This window comes from Ascaphus truei, chromosome 6 (genome assembly GCF_040206685.1).
Source record: "Ascaphus truei isolate aAscTru1 chromosome 6, aAscTru1.hap1, whole genome shotgun sequence".
Classification (NCBI taxonomy): domain Eukaryota; kingdom Metazoa; phylum Chordata; class Amphibia; order Anura; family Ascaphidae; genus Ascaphus; species Ascaphus truei.
This window is the reverse complement of record NC_134488.1, coordinates 120123595-120149358: the sequence shown is the minus strand read 5'-3', so window position 1 is coordinate 120149358 and position 25764 is coordinate 120123595. Positions and strand designations below refer to the sequence as shown.

The window sequence follows — 25764 nt, the reverse complement described above, 5'->3', positions numbered from 1 at the left end:
CAATACATGGAAATATCATACAACAAGTGCTACAAACATATAATCAGAAAATAAAAAAGAAAGACCCTGCCCCGGAGTGCTTACAATCTAAGTGACCAAACTGTACTGGTTCCCTGGTGAGATTATTATGGGACTTGGCAGCAGGAACATGCAGGAGATCTCTTCATACTCTTTGCATTTTGTTGAGACTATGTTTGTCAGGGAGAAAGTATACAGTTTTGGCAAATATCCCACTTAAATAGCGGCGACCTTAATGACAATCGAAATATCTGTCAGCGTAATTGTCTTTAAGATTGTGTACATTCTGTGAAATTCTTGTACTTTATGTATATTTAAGAAACTTGTCGTACGCATTGCCGGCCACATTACCTGGAGCTCTGTACCCCCTATATATTCAAAGTACATTGGTGTAGATTTTACTCTCCTTTGTCACATTTATACTCCATTTTGGGAAAGGTGCTGGGTGCTGTTGCTCAGCAGCTGCTGTACGCTGCTCACAAACACGTAGAATTTGGAACATAACGCACTCCCGACTTTGGTGCTATAACCTGACCTGACGGGTCCTGACGAAGGTGTGTTTATAGCACTGAAACATTGACTTCAATAAAACAACTTTTATTTTTTATAACAAGTTCGGAGTGCACGTCTTCACAATCCTACCCCCTTATATATTCGTCATCATTCCTTGCCCTCCCACCCTCCTTTTTATTGGTATCCTCTTCCTTACCCCCTCTCCCTGCACCTTTGCTTATCATTTATTTATTTTTTTCTTTATAAAAATGTGTTACGAGGAAGTGATACATTGAGTGTTACCTCTCGTTTTCAAGTATGTCCTGGGCATAGAGTTAGGATGACAAATAATACATTGTTACAAATACAGTTACATAAGTGAACAGGGTTATACATTATATACAAGACATTGCATGCACATTGCAATTGCAGGGGTGGCTAACACTATCCCTGCTTCAGCACAGGGGGCTCAATCAGTGGCTCAGTCCAACTAAGCCACTGATTGAGCCACCTGTGCTGAAGCAGGGATAGCCTTAAATCTTGACCTGTTGGTGGACCTTGAGGATTGGAGTTGACCACTTATCCCTTCCAACCCTTATATAAAACGGGGATTGGGGGAGAGAGAGTGAGGGCCATGTATTGTTGTTTCCAAGATTTACCCATTTAAAATACCCCTTGAAAACAAGAAGATTATGTTCAGATAACAACTGGTTGGAGATTGTGTGTCTATACTGGGAATCTGTAAGTTTCCCCTTGAGTGGCACTGACGGGGTTAAGGATGGATTCCACAGGTAAAATGGCGGTTGGTACTGGTCAGGTCCATCGCTATGGCAACCAGAGAGCGCTCGCAAAGCGGTCACGTGAGAGCAGAATTCTACCACGTCTCCATGACAACCGTGACAGGGAAGGGCGGGTTTTTCTCCTGTGAGCCGGGTGCTGATTGGGGGAGGCAGCCTGGCAGTGGGTTGGGTCTGGGAGTCGTCGCTAGGCGGGACTTGCAGTCCGTTTTCCGGTTCCGTGTATCAGGTGAAAGATAGGCCGGAGGGAGGAAAATGATGGAGTGAAACCCGAGGAGGATCCGTGAGCCGGGGTGACAGTGAGGCGGCGGGGGCAGGAGCTGGGGAAGCGCCCGGCTCGCAACGAGAGCAATATTCACCGGGGTGAGGCGCGGACACAGCGTCTGCCGGGCCGGAGAGGTGATACCCGCAGCATCAGTGTGACATGTCATGTATACCGGCTGTGTGACATGATGTGATATATACCGGCTGTGTGACATGATGTGATATATACCGGCTGTGTGACATGATGTGATATATACCTGCTGTGTGACATGATGTCATGTATACCTGCTGTGTGACATGATGTCATGTATACCTGCTGTGTGACATGATGTGATATATACCGGCTGTGTGACATGATGTCATGTATACCTGCTGTGTGACATGATGTCATGTATACCTGCTGTGTGACATGATGTGATATATACCTGCTGTGTGACATGATGTCATGTATACCTGCTGTGTGACATGATGTCATGTATACCTGCTGTGTGACATGATGTGATATATACCGGCTGTGTGACATGATGTGATATATACCTGCTGTGTGACATGATGTGATATATACCTGCTGTTTGACATGATGTCATGTGTACCGGCTGTGTGACATGATGTCATGTATACCTGCTGTGTGACATGATGTCATGTATACCGGCTGTGTGACATGATGTAATATACAGAAGCACAAACAATATGTCCTAATATAATATATACACCGCTGTGATACATGTCATGCAATATAATATACAGAAGCACAAACAATATGACCTATTATAGTATACACACCTCTGTGTGACGTCATGTGATATACATAAGCACAAACAATATGTCCTAATATAATATACACCGCTATATGGCATGTCATGTAATATAATATACAGAAGAACAATGTCCTAATATAATATATACTGCCTGTAGGATATCATGTAATCTATAAAAACAATGTGATATAATGCATTATATACTCTCACTGGGACATTTATTTAAAAAATGTTTTACCAGGAAGTAATACACTGAGAGTTACCTCTTGTTTTCAAATATGTCCTGGGCACAGAGTTATGATGACAGATACATGGTTACAAAAACATAGTTATTAATATATATTATAGGCGTATGTAACAGTTACAGACCAGCTTAAAATGTGAGACAGCTTTAATTTAGACTGGTGGCGGCTATGAGAGTCTCCGGTAGAGAGACTTGTCATCTATGCCGGCTGCATGACCTAATTTATAGAAACATTATAATATGTATACTGTTAGTGTGACATTGTGTAATATACAAACACACAAATAATGGGACATGATATATTATATACCATCAGAGTGATGTCATGTAATCTATATAAACACAAACAATTATATAATATGTACGGTCTAATCTACGTGAGCACAAACAATATGATATAATAAATACGGCTGTATGACAATGTTATATACATAAACATAAGCAATATGTCCTAATATAATATACTAGTTGAAAGTACCCGGCGTTGCTTGGGAAGTCAAAGAAACCAGCCTCCTCCCTTCCTCCTACCCCCTTCTCTCTCTCCCCCCTCATCTCTCTCCCTCCCATCACTTTCCTTTTTAATACCTTATCATGTCCCCAATTCTTTCTGCCTCTCTCTCTCTTCCTGCATTCTTACTTTCTCCTCACGTGCCACCTGATTTACTCTCTTTCTTCGTCTGCTTTCTATGTGAACTTTATAGCTATCTGACTCTCATGATGTCACGTGCCATATAGCTCGTGTACCAGGTACAACACCCAAGTAGATGTGGTCCCACATGGAACCTAACGTTCCCAGCAGCACCCTCTTTGGTGTGTTCGAGAAGATCCAAACCATGACAGTTGGCCTTATTTTGATACATAAAAGTCCACTTCCAATTTCGGTTCTTCTAAGGCCGCGCTTTTAGTGACGGCGATGCGACGTAGCCCGAAAACAAATGCATTGCCGCCGCGTGCGCTTATAGTGCGCGCGACGGCGACGTCGCGAAAACTGGTAGCCGGCAAAATGTGATTTTTCAAGGGTTGCGCCTCATGTGACAGCCCTTGAACCAATCAAATGGCCGGAAACCCGCGATGCCGCTGCCCGGCAAAATATGACTTTCGCCGGTGGCGGCGACAGGTGACGTCACCCGTCGTGTCGCAGTCGCCATCAACGACGCTATAGGTGCGGCCTAATTCTTATAGTTTGGGGCGTGCATAATGAGACACAGATAAATATTCTGATATATATATACAGGATAAGATACAGTCAGTATGAGCACATGTAATCTATATAAACATAAACAATATGTCCTAATATGTACCACAAGTAAGATCTCATGTAATATACATAACAAGCAATCTTAAATTTATAATTTATATATTTTTTTTGCTGTATGATCTCACATAATATACGAAGTGTAATCAATGTGATATATATTACTGTCTGAATGAACCTCAGAGTACATACGCACAAAGAATGACTATTCTAAAATATCTCTTTTGTACTACACAGCTCTAGATGTAATTATTGTATGCGTTGTTTCTTGTATAAATGTAATCAAATATGTCAGCTTCTATTGCAGCAGCACCACCTGTAGAAGGGACCTTAGTGGTCCTTACAATTTGCAATTCTGGTGCAACATCAGTTAGCTTCTTAAAAGGGATAATCTTTCCCGTAAATCAGATTGTAATTTTTTTGAAACTGAATTCGTTGTGATACCTTTTAGGGCAGTTGTGCTCAAGTTCCGTCCTCGAGGGCTACCCTGAGACCAGGCTTTTAGGATATCTCTAACCTTTAGTGACGTGACTCCGGAATATCCGTGTTATGCTTCGTGAGCGATCACATGATGTAACCAGGTCGCTGGCGTGCCAGTGCCCATACCCGACCAGGTAGGGCACTCTTAGGATGAACACATACTTAACCTATTAGCCTTAATTATCACTGACCCTTGGGCCTAGCGTCCCCTTGGGTATATCCAGCTAAACAACTTCCACTGATCTTTGGGAAGTGAAGTTTTCTGTGGAAGTCGCTTATACCCATCCGTGGATAAAGTAAAGTATTTATCACTAAGAACTTGCTTAGGTATGTAATGCCCTGAAAATGTGACCACCTTGGTATCCTTTGAAGACTCAACTTAAGCACCACTCTTTCAGTGGACCAACTTTAGTGTTCTTCACAGATGAAATTATAGTGTACAGAGCTTTCAAACGCTCGTGTATTTCTTCTTTCACCTATAAGGCTTTGAAAGCATTGTACACTATAAATGAATCTATGACGAATTCTAACGTAGGTTTCCCGAAAGGATATCGCAAGCTACAACAAGTCTACATTTTGCCAGGACCAAGACGGCTGCTCAAACTTTTGAACTTCTTTTTAATGGGTCTTTTTACGAACACTACACCACCCTCCACACTACTTGTGGTTAGTAATACTCCCAGCCGTAATAACGTGAAATAGTAGGACTTCCTTCTATTGCCTGTCATTTTTTTTAGCTGTAAGATTGCATGAGCACGGCTACAATCAACTGACTACATACCCACTTCTAATCGCTTATATCGTCTGACCCATGAATTGGATCAGACGAGAAACGTGAACGTTTGGCTGAAAATCTGTTGTTTTATTTTCGTGCTGACTGGATTTTTGGAAAGGGCATATTGTGACCCAAGCAGCCCCGCTTCCATGGACTGTAGGGCTTGCTTTTTTATTATGTTCCATGGGAGTGCTAATGGGCTGCCATTTAATAAGTAAACCATGTAACTTGCATTTATTTCAAAGAGCATGTCTGTATGGGGATGTGCACCACGCTGGAAGCAAATATTGTTGCTCTGAGATAATGACCCTTAACGTTTTGAGTGCTGCATGATGTAGCGACTACTTAATGGGGTTTGGCTGTCCAGGGGCTCCATGACCTAGTGACTGTCAGGGGTGGCCAACTCCAGTCCTCAAAGGCACCAACAGGCCAAGTATTAGGGATATCCCTGGTTCAGCACAGGTGGCTCAATTCATGGCTCAGTCATTCTGACTGAGCTCAACCTTTGCCGAAGCAAGGATAGCCTGAAAACCTGGCCTGTTGGTGGCCCTTGAAAAGTGGAATTGACTATGTCATGGGTTTTACACTAGTTTTTCTAGGGGAGATTGTGTTGTGCTCTTCTGTGGAGGACTGAGCGCGATCTGACCAGAGCAGAAACAGACGATTCCCCCCCCCCCCCCCCACCTCGTCTTCCGTTCACATCATCAGTGCTGTCCGAAAGTGTGCCTGAAGGCTTCCAGAACGCACAGGGTTAAACCAATAATCTAAAATAATGCGATCGCTAAGAAATGATGGTATTAGATTTCCAACCCCAACCACTGGTAATGAGGAAAATATGAGATCGCAAACTTTTGTTTATATAGAATTGAAAACCTGAAATGAGACTATTTAGCAATGATAATAATAATATGGGATCCAAAACGTTTTGGAAGGGGTCAGTCATTTAACTTGCCTTTCCAGTGCAGCTTTAACCAGTTGCTGTTGCGCAGCCTGCCTCGTACAGCTGTTGCGCAGCCTGCCTCGTACAGCTGTTGCGCAGCCTGCCTCGTACAGCTGTTGCGCAGCCTGCCTCGTACAGCTGCTGCGCAGCCTGCCTCGTACAGCTGCTGCGCAGCCTTCCTTGTACAGCAGCTGTTGGGTCCAGTTTTCAACGTTGTCCTTGTATTTTCAGATTGTCTCTAGAAAGAGTGAGAAATGGGCCACAGGAAGTTGCACCTACTCTGGCGGTTCGTGGTGGTTCTTGTGTTGGCTCTGAAGATCTTGTCCGCCGCGGATTTTGACCCGTATCGTATCCTCGGCATCAGCAGGACAGCAAACCAAGCCGACATTAAAAAGGCGTACAAGAAGCTGGCCAGGGAATGGTAAGGTCAAGGGAAATGGTGAAGGGCTGTTAAACCTTTCATGGAACAGGGGGCTGCACACCAATTGCTAATAGAAATGTTCAGGCCCCTGATTATGTGATGCTAAGTTGCAGTGAGAGCGTCTTTAAGAAGCAATGCAACCTAGCTCAAAAGTGGGTTCTTGAACATCTTTTTCAGTGTGTATAAGGCGTTAAAATCCATTATATGCCTTATAAAATCAAGCCAAAGGAAGCCTGCCTTCAGCCAGTGCAAATGCACCCTCTGGTACTTGCCACATTTGTGAGTTCTCCCTCACTTTTTCAGAAGAGCGGGGGCTATGGAATCACCAAGTGGTAATAGCATGCAAGGGATTTCCCAATGAAATGCACAGAAGGCAAACTTCCCAGCACTGTGCCAGGAATTCCTATTGCACTAAAAAGGATGCAATCAATTCATGAAGATGATTTGCATTTCACGTGTAGTGTTGCAGATTGTCACTGTTTGGGCCTGGGTCATTTATAATTGGTAGCACTGCTCATTAGAGAGTTTGGAGAAGGAGCGGGTCAGCGAATAAAGTCACTGACTGTAAACAATGACAATGAGTTTGAACCTGGTTCAATTCCCGCTGTCGGCTCCGTGTGACCTTGAACATGTCACTTTGTCTCCCTGTGCCTCAGGCGCCAAAAACATAGATTGTAAACTCATCTGGGCAGGGACTGCGCCTGTAACAGTCCTATGTACCGCGCGCTATGCTGTAATTGTGATGCACTCTGAGGCCATTGGGAGAAAAGTGCTATATGAAATAAAGTTATTATTATTATTTTATATTCTAAGGCATGTATATGTGTGACTTATATCTTCCTTTCTCACCTTTAATGATTATATCTGTCTCAACTTTCAGGCATCCAGATAAAAACAAAAATCCAGGAGCAGAGGATACATTTATTCAAGTCAGCAAAGCGTATGAGGTACTTAATACTCTCAATATGCAGAGCCTTAAAATAACATTTTCAATGTGTGATTCTTACACTGATTGGAACAATACCATGTCATGCTTAACACTTTTATTGTCCTCCATTTGTGATGTGAACCATTTGTGTATATATACTCTATATTTTCACTAAAGGAGTGTGTTATGTTTCAATATAAATGGAGTTGTTGGCACACAGTGTTACAGGCGGCCTATTTCCCACGCAGTGTTACAGGCGGCCTATATCCCAAGCAGTGTTACAGGCGGCCTATTTCCCACACAGTGTTACAGACGGCCTATTTCCCACGCAGTGTTACAGGCGGCCTAATTTCCCACGCAGTGTTACAGGCGGCCTATTTCCCACGCAGTGTTACAGGCGGCCTAATTTCCCACGCAGTGTTACAGGCGGCCTATTTCCCACGCAGTGTTACAGGCGGCCTATTTCCCACACAGTGCTACAGGCGGCCTATTTCCCACACAGTGTTACAGGCGGCGTAATTTCCCACGCAGTGTTACAGGCGGCGTAATTTCCCACGCAGTGTTACAGGCGGCCTATTTCCCACGCAGTGTTACAGGCGGCCTATTTCCCACGCAGTGTTACAGGCGGCCTAATTTCCCACGCAGTGTTACAGGCGGCCTAATTTCCCACGCAGTGTTACAGGCGGCCTATTTCCCACGCAGTGTTACAGGCGGCCTAATTTCCCACGCAGTGTTACAGGCGGCCTATTTCCCACACAGTGTTACAGGCGGCCTATTTCCCACGCAGTGTTACAGGCGGCCTAATTTCCCACGCAGTGTTACAGGCGGCCTATTTCCCACGCAGTGTTACAGGCGGCCTAATTTCCCACACAGTGTTACAGGCGGCCTATTTCCCACGCAGTGTTACAGGCGGCCTAATTTCCCACGCAGTGTTACAGGCGGCCTATTTCCCACGCAGTGTTACAGGCGGCCTATTTCCCACGCAATGTTACAGGCGGCCTAATTTCCCACGCAGTGTTACAGGCGGCCTAATTTCCCACGCAGTGTTACAGGCGGCCTATTTCCCACGCAGTGTTACAGGCGGCCTATTTCCCACGCAATGTTACAGGCGGCCTAATTTCCCACGCAGTGTTACAGGCGGCCTAATTTCCCACGCAGTGTTACAGGCGGCCTAATTTCCCACGCAGTGTTACAGGCGGCCTAATTTCCCACGCAGTGTTACAGGCGGCCTATTTCCCACGCAGTGTTACAGGCAGCCTAATTTCCCACGCAGTGTTACAGGCGGCCTAATTTCCCACGCAGTGTTACAGGCGGCCTATTTCCCACGCAGTGTTACAGGCGGCCTAATTTCCCACGCAGTGTTACAGGCGGCCTATTTCCCACGCAGTGTTACAGGCGGCCTATTTCCCACGCAATGTTACAGGCGGCCTATTTCCCACACAGTGTTACAGGCGGCCTAATTTCCCACGCAGTGTTACAGGCGGCCTATTTCCCACGCAGTGTTACAGGCGGCCTATTTCCCACGCAGTGTTACAGGCGGCCTATTTCCCACGCAGTGTTACAGGCGGCCTATTTCCCACGCAGTGTTACAGGCGGCCTATTTCCCACGCAGTGGACCCTCCAGCAAGTAAACTAAAAGAGATAATGTACATCCTTTATGTTGAAGCCACAAACTGAAGGCAATAAGATAAACGATGTTACGTAAAATGCATCTCATTATAATCTGTGCAATATGTAACTCCTTCCCAGCTCCTGCCACTCCCCAAATTAAAACCTGGCGCACAAGGCAGAAATGTGACCAAAGATCTTGACACGTTGGTGCAGAGGGAAAATAACACATTTTTGCATTGGTTTTGCACCAAAATTGCCTTCATACCCAATCCCTTAAAGTAGTAATTCATGCTCTTTTTTTTGGTTATCCTTTTTTTTTAACATAGGATTGAAGCAGGGGGTCCCCGGAGCTGAACCCCATTCATTTCAGCTCCGGGGACCCCTTGTTTCCCGAGATACAGACCTCCCATAGTGTGAACCGGTATATACTACAAGCTTTTAAAGCTCCCGTTTCACGCGGGCCAATAGGAAGCCGCACCGTATGATGTCACTGCTCCCTATTGGCCCGCAAGGCGCGGGAGCTTTTAAAAGCGGGCATTATGTGATCCCTGCTAGCCAAGCCAGAGTGGCTACCAGCACCCCCTGTGTTGGCAAGTATCTTTGGAAGCAGGGGGTCCCCAATGCTGAAATTAATGGGATTCAGCTCCAAAGACCCCATGCTTCAAACTTACATAAAAAATAAATAATAATAATAAAAAAACAGCGCTTAGCTTGCCGCTTTAAATGTCCTCTGGACCAGGCGGTCTTTCAGTGTAGAACTGCTGCAGCGCTGCACTAGAAGACCCGTTGGTTTAGATACTGAAAATATTATATGGTGACAATGGGAAGGGCACCTGCTTTAACACATAGACAAGACCTGCACTGAAACTCTCTTTACACTCCAACCCCCAGCTCCTCTCCAACGAAGAGAAGAGATCTAATTTTGACCGGTATGGAGACGTTGGTGAGAACCAGGGCTACTCGCAGCAGCAGCAGCAGCAGCACCACCACTTCCGCCACTTCCACGACAGCTTCTACTTTGACGAGTCCTTCTTCCACTTCCCCTTCAACAACGAGCGCAAGGACTCCTCGGACGAGAAGTACCTGCTGCACTTCTCCCATTACATCAACGAGGTGGTGCCGGACAGCTTCCGCAAGCCCTACCTCATCAAGATCACCTCCGACTGGTGCTTCAGCTGCATCCACATTGAGCCCGTGTGGAAGGAAGTGGTGCTGGAGCTGGAGGGGCTGGGTAAGTGGGGTAGTTGAGCCTAATGCTGTGTCTTGTGCGTCTGAATTATTCTATTGGGTTAACACGGCACTCAAGGTTGCATGATTGAATATATATTTATTGTAGATTGAAGCAAGGCATCTCCGGAGCGGATCGTGTTAATTTCAGCTTCAGGGACCCCCTGCTTCCTGAGATACTTAGCTCCGTAGGGGATGCTGGTGTCTCCTGTTTAATAGGAAGCCACAAGGGATGACGTCACGGCCTCCTATTGGCCCGCAAGGCGTGGGACATTTAAAGCTGCCATTATGTTAAAGATATTAGCACCCCTTTCGGAGATAAGTATCTTGGGAAACAGGCCCCCTGGAGCTAACATTAACACAGTTCAAGTCCGGAGACTCCCATGCTTCAATCCTGTAACTACAAAAATGCAACGAGTGCTGCTTTACATGTATAAACACGTGTGAGTGTGTGTGTGTGTGTGTGTGTGTGTGTGTGTGTGTATATATATATATACACACACACACACACACACACACACACACACACACACAACTAGAAAATGTCACCTGTGCCATGGCCAGTGCGGGAAGCTACAGTACTTATTCCCTGCGGTGCCCGGTGGACTGCGGCTGCTGCCGAATGTCTTCGGAAGCACAGCTGTCAATGCTTTGCTTACCACTATGCAAGGCAATGTGGGGCGCAACTTTGGTAAGCAGAGCGCCGATTGACAGCTCTACAGTAATTCTGAAGACTTTCTGCAACAGCTGTAACATTTCCTTGGACGAGTGGACTGTTCCAGCCCTGCGTATATATACACGTGTGTGTGTGTGTGTGTGTATATGTATATATGTGTGTGTGTGTGTGTGTGTGTGTGTGTGTGTGTGTGTGTGTGTGTGTGTGTGTGTGTGTGTGTGTGTGTGTGTGTGTGTGTGTGTGTGTGTGTATATATATATATATATATTGTGTGTGTATATATATATATTGTGTGTGTGTGTGTATATATATATATATGTATATATGTATATATTTGCACACAGACATGTAAATACACCTATAGAGACATTCATTATATACAGTAGATTCCGTTAGTACTTGACATCCTTCATGGCTTTGTTTTTAGTAAACGCCCTTATGTAAAGTTGATTCTGTAGCACACGTTTCTGATCACTTTTACCAGCAGCTATAATAATGTATTTCTGTGAGGTGCTGGCAGTGTACCCATGGCTTTACATGGGGGACTACATCTCTGCTGAGGCCTTTTTTAATGGAAATTAATTTGTCTTGCTTAAAAAAAGGGCCAGTACCAGGCCTTTAATTTGTTTCTCCCGCTTCACAACCCGCGGCTTTTATTACTAGACCTCTCTCTCTGCCCTGTGAGAGACGGCAGATACATTGTAGGTTGGGATTTTAGACCATTGAGACCACAGACGATCCTTCCTGAACGTTCGGCGTGTCGGAGATACCAGATGCTGCGATGAAATCATTAGGAGAGGAGCATTGAGTGAGGGAATAATGTGGGGTGTAGTAGAGAACAAATGGGCCAAATACCACTGATATGAATATTAAAAGATATACCGTTTTTTACTATGACTCCTAAGGCCGGCAAAAGAATTGCACCAGATTTATGAAACGGAAAACTTACGGTGATGTTTTCTTGCACTGGTTTCGTCTCCGTTTTGCAGTCGGAAGACCTCGGTAAATAGACCCGCAGTGAGTTGGGATGTAAACTAAAATCGGACATTAGGAGTGGCCAAATGTACCACGTATCTGTTAATGCAGTTATGGGACATTTTGAACCGTAAGCATCAAACATGGCTGTATTTAATCAAACATTGTTATATCAAAGTGCTCTTGACGTTTGTTGTTAATATGTCAACAGAAAGCCAAGAAGCTGCAGAGAGAAATGCTGAAACCTTTATATTTTTGGTTGTTTTTACCATTCAATAATATTGTAACCATAGCAGTTGACTACAATTCGCATAGATGTTGTGTGTGCATGGATTTCCCCTTCTCAGACATTGAATGTATAATAATGTATGAGGTCAGAAGCTTCTAAACTAGGGGTGGCCAACTCCAGTCCTCAGGAGGTACCAACAGGTCAGGTTTTCAGGATATACTGCTTCATCACAGGTGGCTCAATTGGTCCCTGCATCATCACAGGTGGCTCAATCGGTCCTTTGTTCAGCACAGGTGGCTCAGTCTTCAACTGAGCCAGTGATTGAGTCACCTGTGCTGAAGCAGGGATATCTTGAAAACCTGACCTGTTGGTGGCCTTTGGGGACTGGAGTTGGCCACCCATGCGAGTGTAAACTTGCCAAACTGGGAATTCAGACATTGGGGATTTCACAAATGGTTTAGTTGTTTTCTGCTCTCTTTTGCAGGCGTGGGTATCGGAGTCGTCCACGCCGGGTCCGAGCGACGCCTGGCCCACCACCTGGGCGCGCACAGCACCCCATCCATTTTAGGCGTGATCAACGGCAAAATCTCCTTCTTTCACAACGCGGTGATCCGGGAAAACCTCCGGCACTTTGTGGAGAGTCTTCTCCCGGGAAACCTGGTGGACAAGGTGAGGACCGGGGGAGGCGTGGGCGGCTGCAGAGCGCGGTGCGCGGTGTACGTGGTAGGAATGTTCTCACGTTGTCCAATGCCGGTTTCAGATTACAGATAAAAATTACATCCGGTTCTTATCCAACTGGCAACAAGAGAATAAGCCTCACGTGCTGCTGTTTGATCAGATGCCACCCGTGCCACTAATATACAAGGTAAAGGAGCCCAGTGTGAGATCAGGGGGAGTCTTTGTGCCCAATCTTTCACGTCGGTGCCTCTGTGCTCTCCATTTGCTGCACTAGGTCTCCTAGCTATAGAGAGTGCAAGCGCTGTGGGAAAGTGTGCGATACATAGTAAAGCCCCTTAAAGAAAGTTGACTCTTACAGTATATGAAATAAAGTTATTATTAACATACAACGCTTTTCTGCCAATGGGACGCAAAGAGCGTCACAATTACAGTATAGGGCGCAGTACGCAGCACATGTGATTATTATAGACACAGTCCCTGCCCAAGGTCACAAGGCGCTGACACAGGGAATTGAACCAAGTTCCCCTAATTCTAACTCAGTCGTTGTTATCAGGGTCAGTGTCTTTACTCACTGAGCCTTTCCTTCCTTAAGCCTATTAAATCCTTTTTTTTGTACATTTTTCTATGCAAAGTTTTGGTAGCATAGTATTTTGCATATGATTGTATTGTAATGTCTCACAATCGGTGTAACGTTGATATTTATTCTTTAAAGGTTCCCACCTTATTTTGCTAAACCTTTCCAGCTACATCCATGTCTGAGATTGTTGTGTGTGTAACGGGAGACGTTGTGTGAGAAGCCTGACGGTAAAGAGGTTTTCCTGCTTGTGTTTGACAGTTAACTGCCTTTGCATATAAAGATTATCTGTCCTTCGGTTACGTGGATTTGGGCCAGAGAGAGACTGTGCAGATGAGCAGCCAGTACAACATAAACATGTATGCCCCGACTATGCTGATCTTCAAGGAACATATTAATAAACCCGCTGACGTGGTCCAGGTATGTATGAGGTAGTTCGTCAAACCCCCTCAAAGCCATGCATAACGTTTTGGGGTTTCGCATTTTTTCTTAAGCATGGCTCCTTTTTACACATGTTACGTTGACGTGTAAATTGCAGGCCCGAGGCATGAAGAAACAGGTCATCGATGACTTCATTTCCACGAACAAGTTCCTCCTGGCGGCCAGGCTGACCAATCAAAAGCTGTTTCAGGAGCTGTGTCCAGTGAGGAAGTCTCACCGTCAGCGCAAGTGAGTGCTGCCTCCCAGCCTGTTCTAACACGTGGAGAAGATACTCTGCAGGATATTATTATTACTCTGGGAGCTCCGAACTGGACAACTGATAAAAACATGTGTTTGCCTGGCTATTCGAGCAGAATGCCAGTAATATAGTATCATATCTATTGGCATCTGCTTCTAATAGAAAAAAGTTGTTTAAAGTGTCTCATACGTGTGACAAAAGTTGGCCTGTCCATCGGCGGATTTCCAGATCCGCCGCCCCATGGCACTTACCTGGTACCACCTCCTCTGTGCCGGCGCCCCCTGGCACTTACCTGGTACCACCTCCTCTGTGCCGCCGCCCCCTGGCACTTACCTGGTACCACCTCCTCTGTGCTGCCGCCCTCCGTCTTCTTCAAAATTGCACTATCAAATTACGATGCGGACGTCGCCAACACAACGCCATTTGACTCCAACGACGCGCTGGCATGGCAACGTGACGCCGCGTGCCGTTGCAGCGTCCTTTGATGCTGCAGAAAGAAGGCGGAGACGGCAGCTGGTAAGGAGCTTTCCATCAGGCCCGATAGGCCAGAGAGTGCGGCCTCTGCGTGTGCCGCCCGGGCCTAATGGGAAATCCGCCACTGTGCCTGTCACAGACACGAGAGAATGATGGCCCGAAACGCTAGGAAATACTACATTGCTATATGGACTTCATGCCCTATATCCTCATGTAACTAAAACAATCCTAATAGAATTTAGACCAGACATAATGTAGGCTGCATATTATTTTATATTGCTCATGTTCTTTTCATGTCGGCTATAAAACACATAATCTCACATTTCCACGCAGTAACAATGGGATACAATAAAGGATGGGCGTTATTGTGTAAGGTCCTCCCCTTTTAGGGGCTGATTTTGGATCATCCTATTCCCACGGTTGGAGAATCTGGAAGTAATCACTGTCGTTCTATTTCTAAGAATCCGCTACATCAGGGGTACTCAACTCCAGTCCTCAAGCTCCCCCAACAGGTCAGGTTTTCTGCACAGGTAGCTAGCTCAATTAGTCCCTGCTTCAGCACAGCTGGCTCAATCAGAGGCTCAGTCTTTGACTGACCTGTTGGAGGGGCTTGAGGACTGTAGTTGAGCACCCCTGGCTTACATGGCGATGATGCACATAGCACGTGCTTTCTTTGACGCTGTTATTGTTGGTACTCATAGGTTCTGTGTAATTTTGCTGACGGGTGAGGGGGAGAAGTTCAGGAAAACCTATGAGGCGTTCCTGTCATTCGCCTTGGCCAACACTAAGGACACTGTGAGATTTGTGCACGTCTTCAAGGAACGTCAAAGAGAACTTACCAATGCATTGCTGGGAGAGGAGGATAAGCACCCAGATAAACCCTCTGTAAGTACGTGTGTGCCCAGTCTGGCTGCAGGGAACCATTTCTATGGGAATCGTTTCCCTCTTGCATATGTCATGCTCAGTAGCACTCCTCTGTGACACTTATATGCTTATATATATGTTGTTGTTATTTTGGGGGTTCAATATGAGCTTGTAGGTGTCCTGTATGTTTTATATGTCTGTAATACACAGGTGTGTATGATGCAGACTCTGTACCATATATACACACACACACACCACTGTTTACAAGAGATCTGTTTGTAATACCCAGGCCATTTTATATTGCTTATGAGTTACAATGATCATCTACTACCTGTAACACTTATGGGGTTAAGAAGCTTGCGCTTTGGAAACAGTATAGGGCATTATGGTCACGGCCGCTTTGCTGCGACCAAGTCGACACCGGATTTAGTCGCCACTCGCCTAGCCGCCGAGATAGCTCTCCACCAGTCGTTTCGCCGCTAAACCCCTAACCTTGCCCTATAAACCCTGAATCTTAATCCGTAATACTAACGCTACCCCTGACCCTAATTTCCAAACCCCTGAACCTAAAAAAAAACCCTATCCTGAACCCTCTACCCTAACCACTAAAACCCCTTAAATTAACTTGCCTTATAGGGGAAGCGTTCAGCGGCGCAGAGACGCCCGCGACCGGATGTCCCACCCCGTTTTGGAAATCTGTAGTGATAGAATTTGCTAGGGTTTCTCTTCCTCTGAATTTGCCCTGACTGCTGCAGTGTTAGTCCATAACGGCCCTGTATGGTGAAAGCAAGAAGGAATGTAGGAGTGCAACCCGTGGGCAAAACTAGCACACGTTATATTAGAACAGCCCGACTATAGATGCATTTTCTCATTTATTGAGCAACCCCCTGGTAGATTAGTACTTTACGCGTAGCTGTATGCTAGGCGCACGGGCGCACACACTATAGAACGGCCCTTATATGTAGCTGTGGGCCTAGCTTGCATGCTGCTAAAGCTGCGTGCAGGAGAAACACATCGTACTTCAGTCTAGTGCAGGGGAGGCCAACTCCAGTCCTTAAGGGCCACCAACAGGTCAGGTTTTTAGGATATGCCTGCTTCAGCACAGGTGGCTCAGTTGAAGACTCAGCCACTGATTGAGCCACCTGTGCTGAAGCAGGGATATCCTGGAAACCTGACCTGTTGATGGCCCTTAAGGACAGGAGTTGGCCACTCCTGGTCCATTTACAGTGTGACATCTGTTGTAGAATTCCTAGAACTTCCCGCTTGTTGTTGCAGACAAAGAATGTTTTAGGCGTTTGGGAGAAACTGCATTCTGCTTTTGCTATTCTACCACTTTAAATAAATTCCCTATTCCCGGTTTCTCCAGTACAGGGTAATGAAACACACACATTATTATATTATGGAACTATTGTAGAGCGTGCACAGAAGAGCCACTAAATTCATAAAGGGGATGGATAATCTGATTTATGAGGAGAGGCAAGCTAATTATATTTGTATATAGTTATCATCCCCTCTTAGATGTAAAACAATGAAAAACCTCTGCGCTAATCTCCACAATAGGAAACCCAAAGGAGAAAGAAAGGGTTAAATATTACCAGTTGATGGTGACGAATACCCCTAGGCAGTTTATTAAAAAACCTAGGTTGATGAACCCTTCTGCTACAACCCCAATAGGGGTTATCCAAAACCCTGGACAGGAGCAACAAGCAGGAAAACAAGGGGAAGCAAGGGTTAAACAGATTACAGCAGTCTTCAGATCAAGCAAACCTCAAGGGTTAGAAAAGCCAGGGGGGAGGGGGAGGGAATGAATGGGAACAGTATATATCAATAATACTTACACGGCCTAGTGTAAGTACAATCACATCAAGAGGTATCTGTCACAGTCCAGTACTCATACCCCGGTCCGTACATCAGAGGGGCCGGATAAATGGAAGGTAGGGCAAAGGGAACCCTCGCTCTGTTCCTCTATCCCCGTGTCTCCCATGTGGAGTACACGAACAGATGGTGAGGCAAGTATTTTAGTAGAAAATCGCCAAATTTAATCAGTAATTGAAAAATATAAAGGCAAGGCATTCACATCACAACAAAGTCCTGGTCCACTCTTAGATGCCTCTTTTCTAATGTAAACAAATATTATTCGGGGACAATACAAGGAGCTTTCAAAAGAACTATTCATCCCACGGGCAGTACACAGGGCACAGGGTCATACCTCAAGGTTGGTGGAAAGGAGATTTCACCAGCAACAAAGGAAAGGGTTCTTTACAGTAAGGGCATTTACAATGTGGAATTCATTACCCATGGAGCCTGTGATGGCAGATACAATAGATTTTTTCAAAAAAAGGTTGGACATCTTTTTAGATAGGGTATACAGGGATATACCAAATAAGTATACATGGGAAGGATGTTGATCCAGGGATTTATCTGATTGCCAATTCTTAGAGTCAGGAAGGAATTAATTTCCCCCTTTGAGACATCATTGGATGATATGTCACTGGGGTTTTTTGTTTCCCTTCCTCTGGATCAATATACTGTAAGTACGGATATAGGATAAAGAATCCGTAATCTAAATTGAAGCATAGGTTGAACTTGATGGACGTATCTCTTTTTTCAACCTCTTCTACTATGTAACACATATATATATATAATTTTTCCCATGCAGGTGGCAATACTAGAAAGACGGAACTCTGCCGGACGAATTGTGTACAAAACCCTGACCGATATCTGGAGCGGGAGTGAAGAAAACAAGTTTGTGCTGCTCGACTTCCTGGACCGGTTAAGAAAAGACCCAAGAATTCTGACGTCCGAAACGATCCTCGGCGATCTGAATGACGAGCTTGCCCCTGTAAGCACGCGGGGAGAACGCTGCCAGTGACGTGTGCGTCGGGGCTGAATCTGATGGCTGGAAGAGGAGTATAATGTCTGCTTTTATTTGCAGGTGTTTTTTCTGCGCTGGGTCTACACTGCAATTGATTATTGGTCCGAACTATGGGAGAGTGTACTTCATAATAACTGGTATGTAAGACACAGTGCTTTTATATTGTATAAGAAGCAGGGACGGTGCGCACAATATTTGTTGTTTGTGTTAGTAGCCGACCTCTGTAATCAAGACTCGTGGTGCGGTGTAGCACACAATGTAATATTATTGATCGGGATTCTCGTCTCTCTTTTCGCTGTCATGTATGTTTGAATACCAAGAACACTGTAAGAGGGGATAAGGCTGCACTCCACAAATAGAAAAAATGCATACAATTTACCGGTGCTGCTGGTTCAAGGAAGTACCTGCCATAAAATCCAAAGTACACTGAGGAAAAGAAGGGATCCAGCGCTCCACGGATTTCTGAATAAGAAAATGTATTGTGCCACACAACGTTTCGACCTTATGGTCTTTATCAAGTGACTAGGCATGCCTAGTCACTTGATAAAGACCATAAGGTCGAAACGTTGTGTGGCACGATAAATTTTCTTATTCAGAAATCCGTGGAGCGTTGGATCCCTTCTTTTCCTCTGAATACCAAGAAGGCACACTATTGTCTTCCTCCCTCTCCGGGATTTAATGCCTCTTGTCCATCTCACACAGTCGCTGCTGTTTCTGTTGTCCTGACCCATCTTCTCTTGTTTGTTATTATTATTTTATTCTTGTATAGCATTGACAATGAATGTAATTGCACAGCAAGATAAATACAAACAATAATGGCACCGAGATATACCATATCAATGCACGTGGGCTCTGAATTATGACACAAGGGAATCCATGCTCTGATTGACACACAGACATTCTGCATTCTGTGAGTGATACGTGCTGTGTTCATAGTCACAACGGACTTGGTGCCCAGACTATTTCCTGGTAATACTCTGTTCCGTACTCCATGTGCAGTGCTGCTGTCTCCCCCTGCTCAGAAAGATTTAGGTCCCATTTATTATAAAAGGGCCTACACCTTAGCAAGCGAGAGAAGTGCTTCACGGAATACTAACTCTAGGCCTATGAAAGTTATGTAGCAAAGGTTGATAAAGCGACGCCCGGGGCGAAATGCGTCAGAGGGTTTTTGTGCCTTCTTTTTATTCATGTTCAGAGAATAAAGCTTTTTCTGCTCTTATTTTGACCCTGGCTCTTATGGCCGTGCACTCCCCTGATTTTTCTCGTTGATCCTACGATCGTTGTGTGTCTGCAACCAGGTGATAAATGGGCACGTGTTTCTGAGCTTTCCTTTTTTAAATGTATTCCAGGAGAGAAATGATGCCGCTTCTCTCCCTGATCTTCTCCGCTCTCTTCATCCTTTTTGGGACAGTTATAGTCCAGGCATTCAGGTAACCCGAATTTCTCCACATTACCTCCCTAAACTCCGCAGCGTGCCAGAAATGATGATCATTTTTCTGCTACTCCTGTTTAGTGATTCAAGCGACGAGAGAGATTCGGTTCCTTCAGAAAAAGAAGAGCCGAACGACAAGGAGACGAGCACAGAGGCAAACTACGCCAAGGAGAATAGCAGGTACGGGGAACACACCCAGAGTGGAGAGAACACCAATGGATGGGTGTATATGCACACAGGCTTGGCCAGGGTAATCTGCATTCTCTCTGCTCTGTGTATTTGTGCAAGTCTAGCAAAGGGAGTCCTTCTTCATATGTGTGCAGTGTGCACACAGCAAAGACAGCACCAGGTAATGGGCACTCACAAGCCAATAGAAATGGGTCTCAATGCTACACTGTTTGAATTTGAATGGAGAAGATTAGTAGCCATATTTAAATGAGCAATCCATTTTTTTTAAATACAGGGTTGAAGCAGGGGGTCTCCAGAGCTGAACCCCATTAATTTCAGCTCCAGCAACCGCCTGCTTCCGGTGATGCCTCCGAAAGGGGTGCTGGTAACCCTGCAGTTTTCAGCTTCCTAGTCACATGGGCCAATAGGAAGCCACACTGGATGACCTTACGGCAGCTTCCTATTAGCCGACAGGGAGCTTTGAAAAGCAGCCATAATGTGAACTTTGGAGTGGTCTTCGGAGGTACGTATCTCCGGAAGCAAGGGGTCCCCGCAGCTGAAATTAATGGGGTTCCGTTCCGGAGACCCCTTGCTTCAACCCTGTATTTAAAAAATGACAACCAAAAAACGGCTTGGATTGCCTCTTTGAAGTCAATGGGTTTTAAAGGTGTCTCATTGCAGAAGACTGCTTGGTAACATATGGGCCGATATCTTGCCCTGCACTGTTCCTTAAGACATAACTACCATTTGAATAATAGTCTGCAAACCACGAGGGGAAGAAGCAGCACTTCAGTGTGAAGATTAAAATGCAATACAAATGTTTGTCAGATTGCTGGTTTTCAATACATGTTAAAATGTGAACCCGCGCCCCCAAGTTTCCCCAGAGCGGCTGCTTCCCAGGTCACTGCAGAGGTTCTTATAGTTTATGGAGGAACTGACGGGCCGCAGTTGCCTGGAGTAGTTGGAGTGTTACTTCAATCTGTAAGTGCAGGCGGCTTTGTAAAAACGGTAGACATGGGGTGGCCAGCTCCAGTCCTCAAGAGCCACCAACAGGTCCGGTTTTTAGGATAACCCTGCTTCATCACAGGTTGCTCAATCGGTCCCTGCTTCATCACAGGTGGCTCAATTGGTCCCTGCTTCAGCCCAGGTGGCCCAGTCTTCGAATGAGCCACTGATTGAGCCACCAGGGATATCCTGAAAACCGGGCCTGTTGGTGGCCCTTGAGGACTGGAGTTGGCCACCCCTGTTGCAGACGCAATCACACGAAAGAGCAGGTGAAGCTGTGAAGTGCACCCGTGTCAAAGCAGCAATGTTATCTTACGCTGGATAAGCGAGCCTACGCTCCGCCACAGTGTCTGCATCATGGTCGCTGCCTGTCTCTTCTCAGGGTTCCTAAGAAGGGCTTTGTGGAGGTGACCGAATTAACGGATGTGAACTATATGAGTAACCTCGTTAGACTGCGTCCCGGTCACATGAATGTGGTGCTGATCCTGTCCAGCTCCACCAAGGCGAGCCTCCTGCAGAGGTTTGCTCAGGAGGTGTATACATTCACGGGGTAAGTGACCAGGTTATAGGGTCTGCTTGCCATTCTGTTTTACTTTTATACAATATACATTTCCCCGTGTGTTACCAAAATAATAAGAATATTAACGTTGCCAGCTCACCGTTTGAAGATCTCGGTATTCAAACGTCCGGAATATACTTTCTACTAATAGTCTTGGCTATCGCAATTAGTTATCCGCTCTAGCGATGTGATTTACTGGCTTCAAGTTCTTCACTGGCGGATAACCCAACTGCTATATTGAATTCAGACATGTTTTTAGGGAGAACAACCACCCTCACATATAATAATAATAACTTTACTTCATATATTGCTTTTCTTCCAATGGGACACAAATCGCGTCACAATTACAGTGCGGTACACAGCACATAGGATTGTTACAGACAATGGTCCCTGCCCAGATGAGCTTACACTCTATGTTTTTGGTGCCTGAGGCACAGGGAGATAAAGTGACTTACCAATGTCACAAGGAGCTGACCCCGGGAAATGAAGCAGTGCCCACTGATTCACACTGTGTCATTGTTTACAGAGTCAGTGTCTGTACTCGCAGAGCTGCTCCTTCTCACTATGTAGGAGGTGATTTTGTTTTAATGACTTCTCTGTGGACCAGCAGGCCCACCAAGTATGCCTACTTCCTACATGCCATGAATCTTCACACCTTGAATACTTAATGGCCTTTTATAGGGCCCCATAACATATAACACAAACCCTGGTTCCATAACACCTTGGTCTGCTCAGTCAGCACTTGGTTGCTCCTCAGACAGCAGCCTTGTCACAGGATCTTACGAGCGTATTTGGTTTTATTTAGTTGATGTGGGGTTACCTGATGATTGTGGCAGTGCTCGGACATTTGTTCTGGCTGTAACCGAGGATGACGGGCGAACTCCACTCCTTTTAAAATGGTTGGTGCTCTAGCAGGAAAGCGAGAATCCCAGCAGACATCACCCCACCCCTGTACGTGTTTGGACCCGAAGAAGGGATTTGCCGAAGCGTTGTGCATTATGTTTGCATCATTAAAAGACTTCAAATGTATTTATTTATTAAATGTTTTACTAGGAAGTAATACATTGAGAGTTACCTCTCGTTTTCAAATATGTCCTGGGCACAGAGCTATGATGATACATGGTTACATTAAAAGAACAGAGGCTATACAGTCACTTCACAGACATCTCATGGACAGTTAGTGTTGGAAAATTGGGTACAGGGGATAAAAGGGCTGTTGAGTTTCAGATTGAACTAGAGCAGTTTTAACATCAGCGAATGGCAGCAAACCGCTCACACCCTTCGGCTGCGCCAAAGGCTGTCCACCTTTGGGGCGACACAGATGTAGACTGGGGTTCAGATTGCCTATTTGACTTTTGTCACAGAGTTGTTGAGTGCCACTGGATCCTGTTCTCTCATGGCTGTAACGTTCCCTCTCTGTTGTTTCAGGAGCAGTTCTCTTCACTTCTCCTTCCTTAACCTTGACAAGCACCGGGAATGGCTGGAGTACCTGCTGGAGTTTGCTCAGGATGCAGCTCCCATCGCTTACCAATACGACGAGCATTTCCTGGACCGGGATTACACGGGTTACGTGCTGGCTTTGAACGGACACAAGAAATACTTCTGTCTCTTCAAAGCCCAGTCTACCTTGGAAGATGAGAAACACGTTGGCGTCTCCGAGGAGTCCGAACTTTCCTCCCCCTCCGGGGAAACTCTGAGAAAGATCTCAATGGGCTCAGGAATGGGTCACATTAAAAAGAAATTAAACAAGTTATCTCTCTGGATGGAACGCCTTTTAGAAGGATCTTTGCAAAGGTTCTATATTCCTTCCTGGCCATCGCTGGACTGAGGACCTTTTCCTAGACGTTTAGTCCCAATGAAACTGTGAACTTTGAGGAATCTGTGCCCTGCCAGAGGCATTCACGTTTTTAAAGTCTCCCCGGATTTGCCAGGAGCAAACACTGATTGCTGGGGCTCGCTTTATTCTGCAAAGGAAACACTCTGGAATTATCTCACCCCATATGCCACGTCCTGCCTGCCCTTGTCCATTTTATTTCCAGCTGCATCAAAGATTTCCCAAGCCGTCTTGTCCCTCAGTAAGCAGGCATCCAGTCGGACATCTCCATGCTGCATGATGCAATCCATATCCTGGCTTTCTCTAGCAAGTTTTAGTCCACGTATCCAAAGGTGTGCGAGGGAGCTAGAGAGGGTTACAGGTGCACACTTAGCCGTGTACGGTCCTTAAGGACGGAAAGCGTGAGATTGGGGGACCCTTGTTTAGAGAACATGAGACAGAATTAATAGCTCTACATAGTTGTCTAGCTGTAGCCCTTTTACTCAGAGACTTAAATAGCTTGCACATGCTCTGCGGTGACATCCCTGCCCTCTTATAAGCTGTTCAGGTTTACTATGTGGCTGCAATAGCAATAAAGCACTGCAGGGATGTAGTGACCATCATACACTTATCTGATGTAAACCAAATTCGTGCATTCATAAAAAAAAGTATTTTTTTAAATATCCAGGGGAGGGGGGGGGGGGGGGTCCATCAGGCAAGGGCCCTTTAAACGTTTGGGGCATATTGATCTAGAAAACACTGTACAATCATCAAGCCATTTCCAGTGGTAAGTACAGACACTCTGGTGTCTGTCCGTCTTAGAATTTGTATTGTAGATGTTTTATAGATACTGTAGTTGCAGATCTGAGCTGTAAATGTGCAGCGCCATATAGTGGATCTAACATGCAATACTACCAAGCTACAACACTCAACATTTCTTTGTATCAAGGAACATTATCACTCGATTGTATTTTGCATCAGTCGTTTTGCCCCCACCCAGCTTTCCCTCCCCCCCACCTACCAAGCTTCCTCCTCTCCCCCCACCCCAGCTTCCTCTCCCCCCAACCCCATATCTACAAATCAAAACACGAAAGATCAAGCATTGAAGATAATGGTTGCGGTAAAACCTTGGCTTTATGAGATATTTATATGTACAAAACAAAGTCAAATATAGTTTTGAAAATGTTACCTTTTTTGTTCCTCGTCGAACAATTAACATGAAATAAGATGTCATTAAGAACCATGTAATAGCTGTACTGTCGCTGCATCAGATGTCCAACGTTCCCTGCTCTGTTGTGAGGTTTTATTCTTTCTGTTGGTTTTAATTGTGCCACATGGATTATGTGTGTGTCCCCCGCCCCCGGAAAAAAAAGGAATTTGTACATTTCAACTTGAGCGCCAACGTTTTTGTGTGCCGCGGTATTTACATGTGCGGCCCGGTAAATGCGGACAGCAGGAGGCATGGTGCTGCGTAGATTTTTAACTCTTCCATAGCTGAAGGCGTGGACATTTGTCTCATTTTTAAGGTCTATTCAAATAACACACGGCAGCCCGTTCTAAATGACCAGAATGTAACTGTAGGAGTACCGTAGCTTTTCCTTGTACGAGTCAAATAACGATTGACTAATCTTTTTTTTTTTTTCAATGCTTTATTACTAAAGATGAGTTGAGCTGGAGACTGATTTTGTTGAAACCCCCTCCTGCCTTTTTTTCCGGCGCTGCGCTCTGCTTCACGTGTCTGGGACGTGGCCATGCCAATGGCGGCGAGCGGCGACTCCCACACGCAGCAGTAAAGCAGCGCTGGGCCGGATGAAATATAAACTGCTGCTAGCGAGGAGAGTGTTTTACCTGCCGTTAGAATAAGCTACGGCAGGTGTGGCCAACTCCAGTCCTCAAGAGACCTCCCAGCATGTCAGGTTTTGTGGATATCCCTGCTTCAGCAGAGGTGGCTCAGTCTTTGACTGAGCTACTGATTGAGCCACCTGTGCTGAAGCTGGGATAGCCTGAAAACCTGACCTGTTGGTAGCTCTTGAGGACTGGAGTTGGCCACCCCTGCGCTAAGGAATCCTGTAACTTTTTCTATTCATTACTTTTGTAAATGTTTACGTCAACTGCGTTACTCCTCGAGAGAACATCCCGGATGTTCTGCTTTGAAATCGCCATGTTGTCATTTTTGCAGGATGGGCTGGCCTGCCCTCTTGTGCGTGGGATGCAAAGCACATTTTGCAGAGGCATGGGTCAGCAATACAAAGAAGACACACCAGGCCCGTTTAACCCCTGCAGTGCTGAAGCCGCTTCAGCACTATAAAAGTTTAAACACCCACAGGTCAAAGCCTGAATCTTCTTCAGAACAAAAAGCCGATACATTAAACAATGAGACTGGCAGCACGGCAGAACATTTTGCACTTTTTTTTTTTTATATATAGAAAAAATAACTTATTTTAACTAGTATTTTTTTTTATTATTTAACTTATCAGAACAATTGTAATTGTATTTTTTTTTTAAAAGATAATTATTGCATTGGAAACTGAAATAAACTATTTTAAAATGTGA

At 45.3% G+C, this 25764-nt stretch overlaps 1 protein-coding gene across 5 annotated transcripts; it reads left to right on the top strand.

Annotated features, from left to right (window-relative positions):
* The first annotated feature begins 1445 nt into the window (after nucleotides 1-1445).
* Nucleotides 1446-25764, top strand: DNAJC16 (DnaJ heat shock protein family (Hsp40) member C16). 5 transcript variants are annotated; one of them, XM_075606068.1, is made up of 16 exons: nucleotides 1446-1670; nucleotides 4280-4442; nucleotides 6255-6444; nucleotides 7325-7391; nucleotides 9875-10214; nucleotides 12575-12759; nucleotides 12851-12955; nucleotides 13604-13762; nucleotides 13881-14011; nucleotides 15197-15380; nucleotides 18019-18201; nucleotides 18295-18371; nucleotides 19584-19664; nucleotides 19748-19846; nucleotides 21222-21389; nucleotides 22827-25764. In XM_075606068.1, the coding sequence occupies exons 3-16, from the start codon at nucleotides 6278-6280 to the stop codon at nucleotides 23224-23226; spliced, it is 2346 nt and encodes a 781-aa protein (XP_075462183.1). In that variant the 5' UTR covers nucleotides 1446-1670; nucleotides 4280-4442; nucleotides 6255-6277; the 3' UTR covers nucleotides 23227-25764. The 5 variants fall into 5 exon arrangements, with proteins under 5 accessions (XP_075462183.1, XP_075462182.1, XP_075462184.1 ...); XM_075606067.1 differs by having other exon boundaries at nucleotides 1446-1706; XM_075606069.1 differs by lacking the exon at nucleotides 4280-4442.

Bases quoted from the DNA above. Each gene is read 5' to 3' on its own strand.
- DNAJC16 (XM_075606069.1), top strand. From the start codon at position 6,278: ATGGGCCACAGGAAGTTGCACCTACTCTGGCGGTTCGTGGTGGTTCTT. The intron at 12,956-13,603 runs GTAAAGGAGCCC...TGTGTTTGACAG, and splicing joins CCGTGCCACTAATATACAAG to TTAACTGCCTTTGCATATAA. The intron at 18,202-18,294 runs GTAAGCACGCGG...TTTTATTTGCAG, and splicing joins TGAATGACGAGCTTGCCCCT to GTGTTTTTTCTGCGCTGGGT.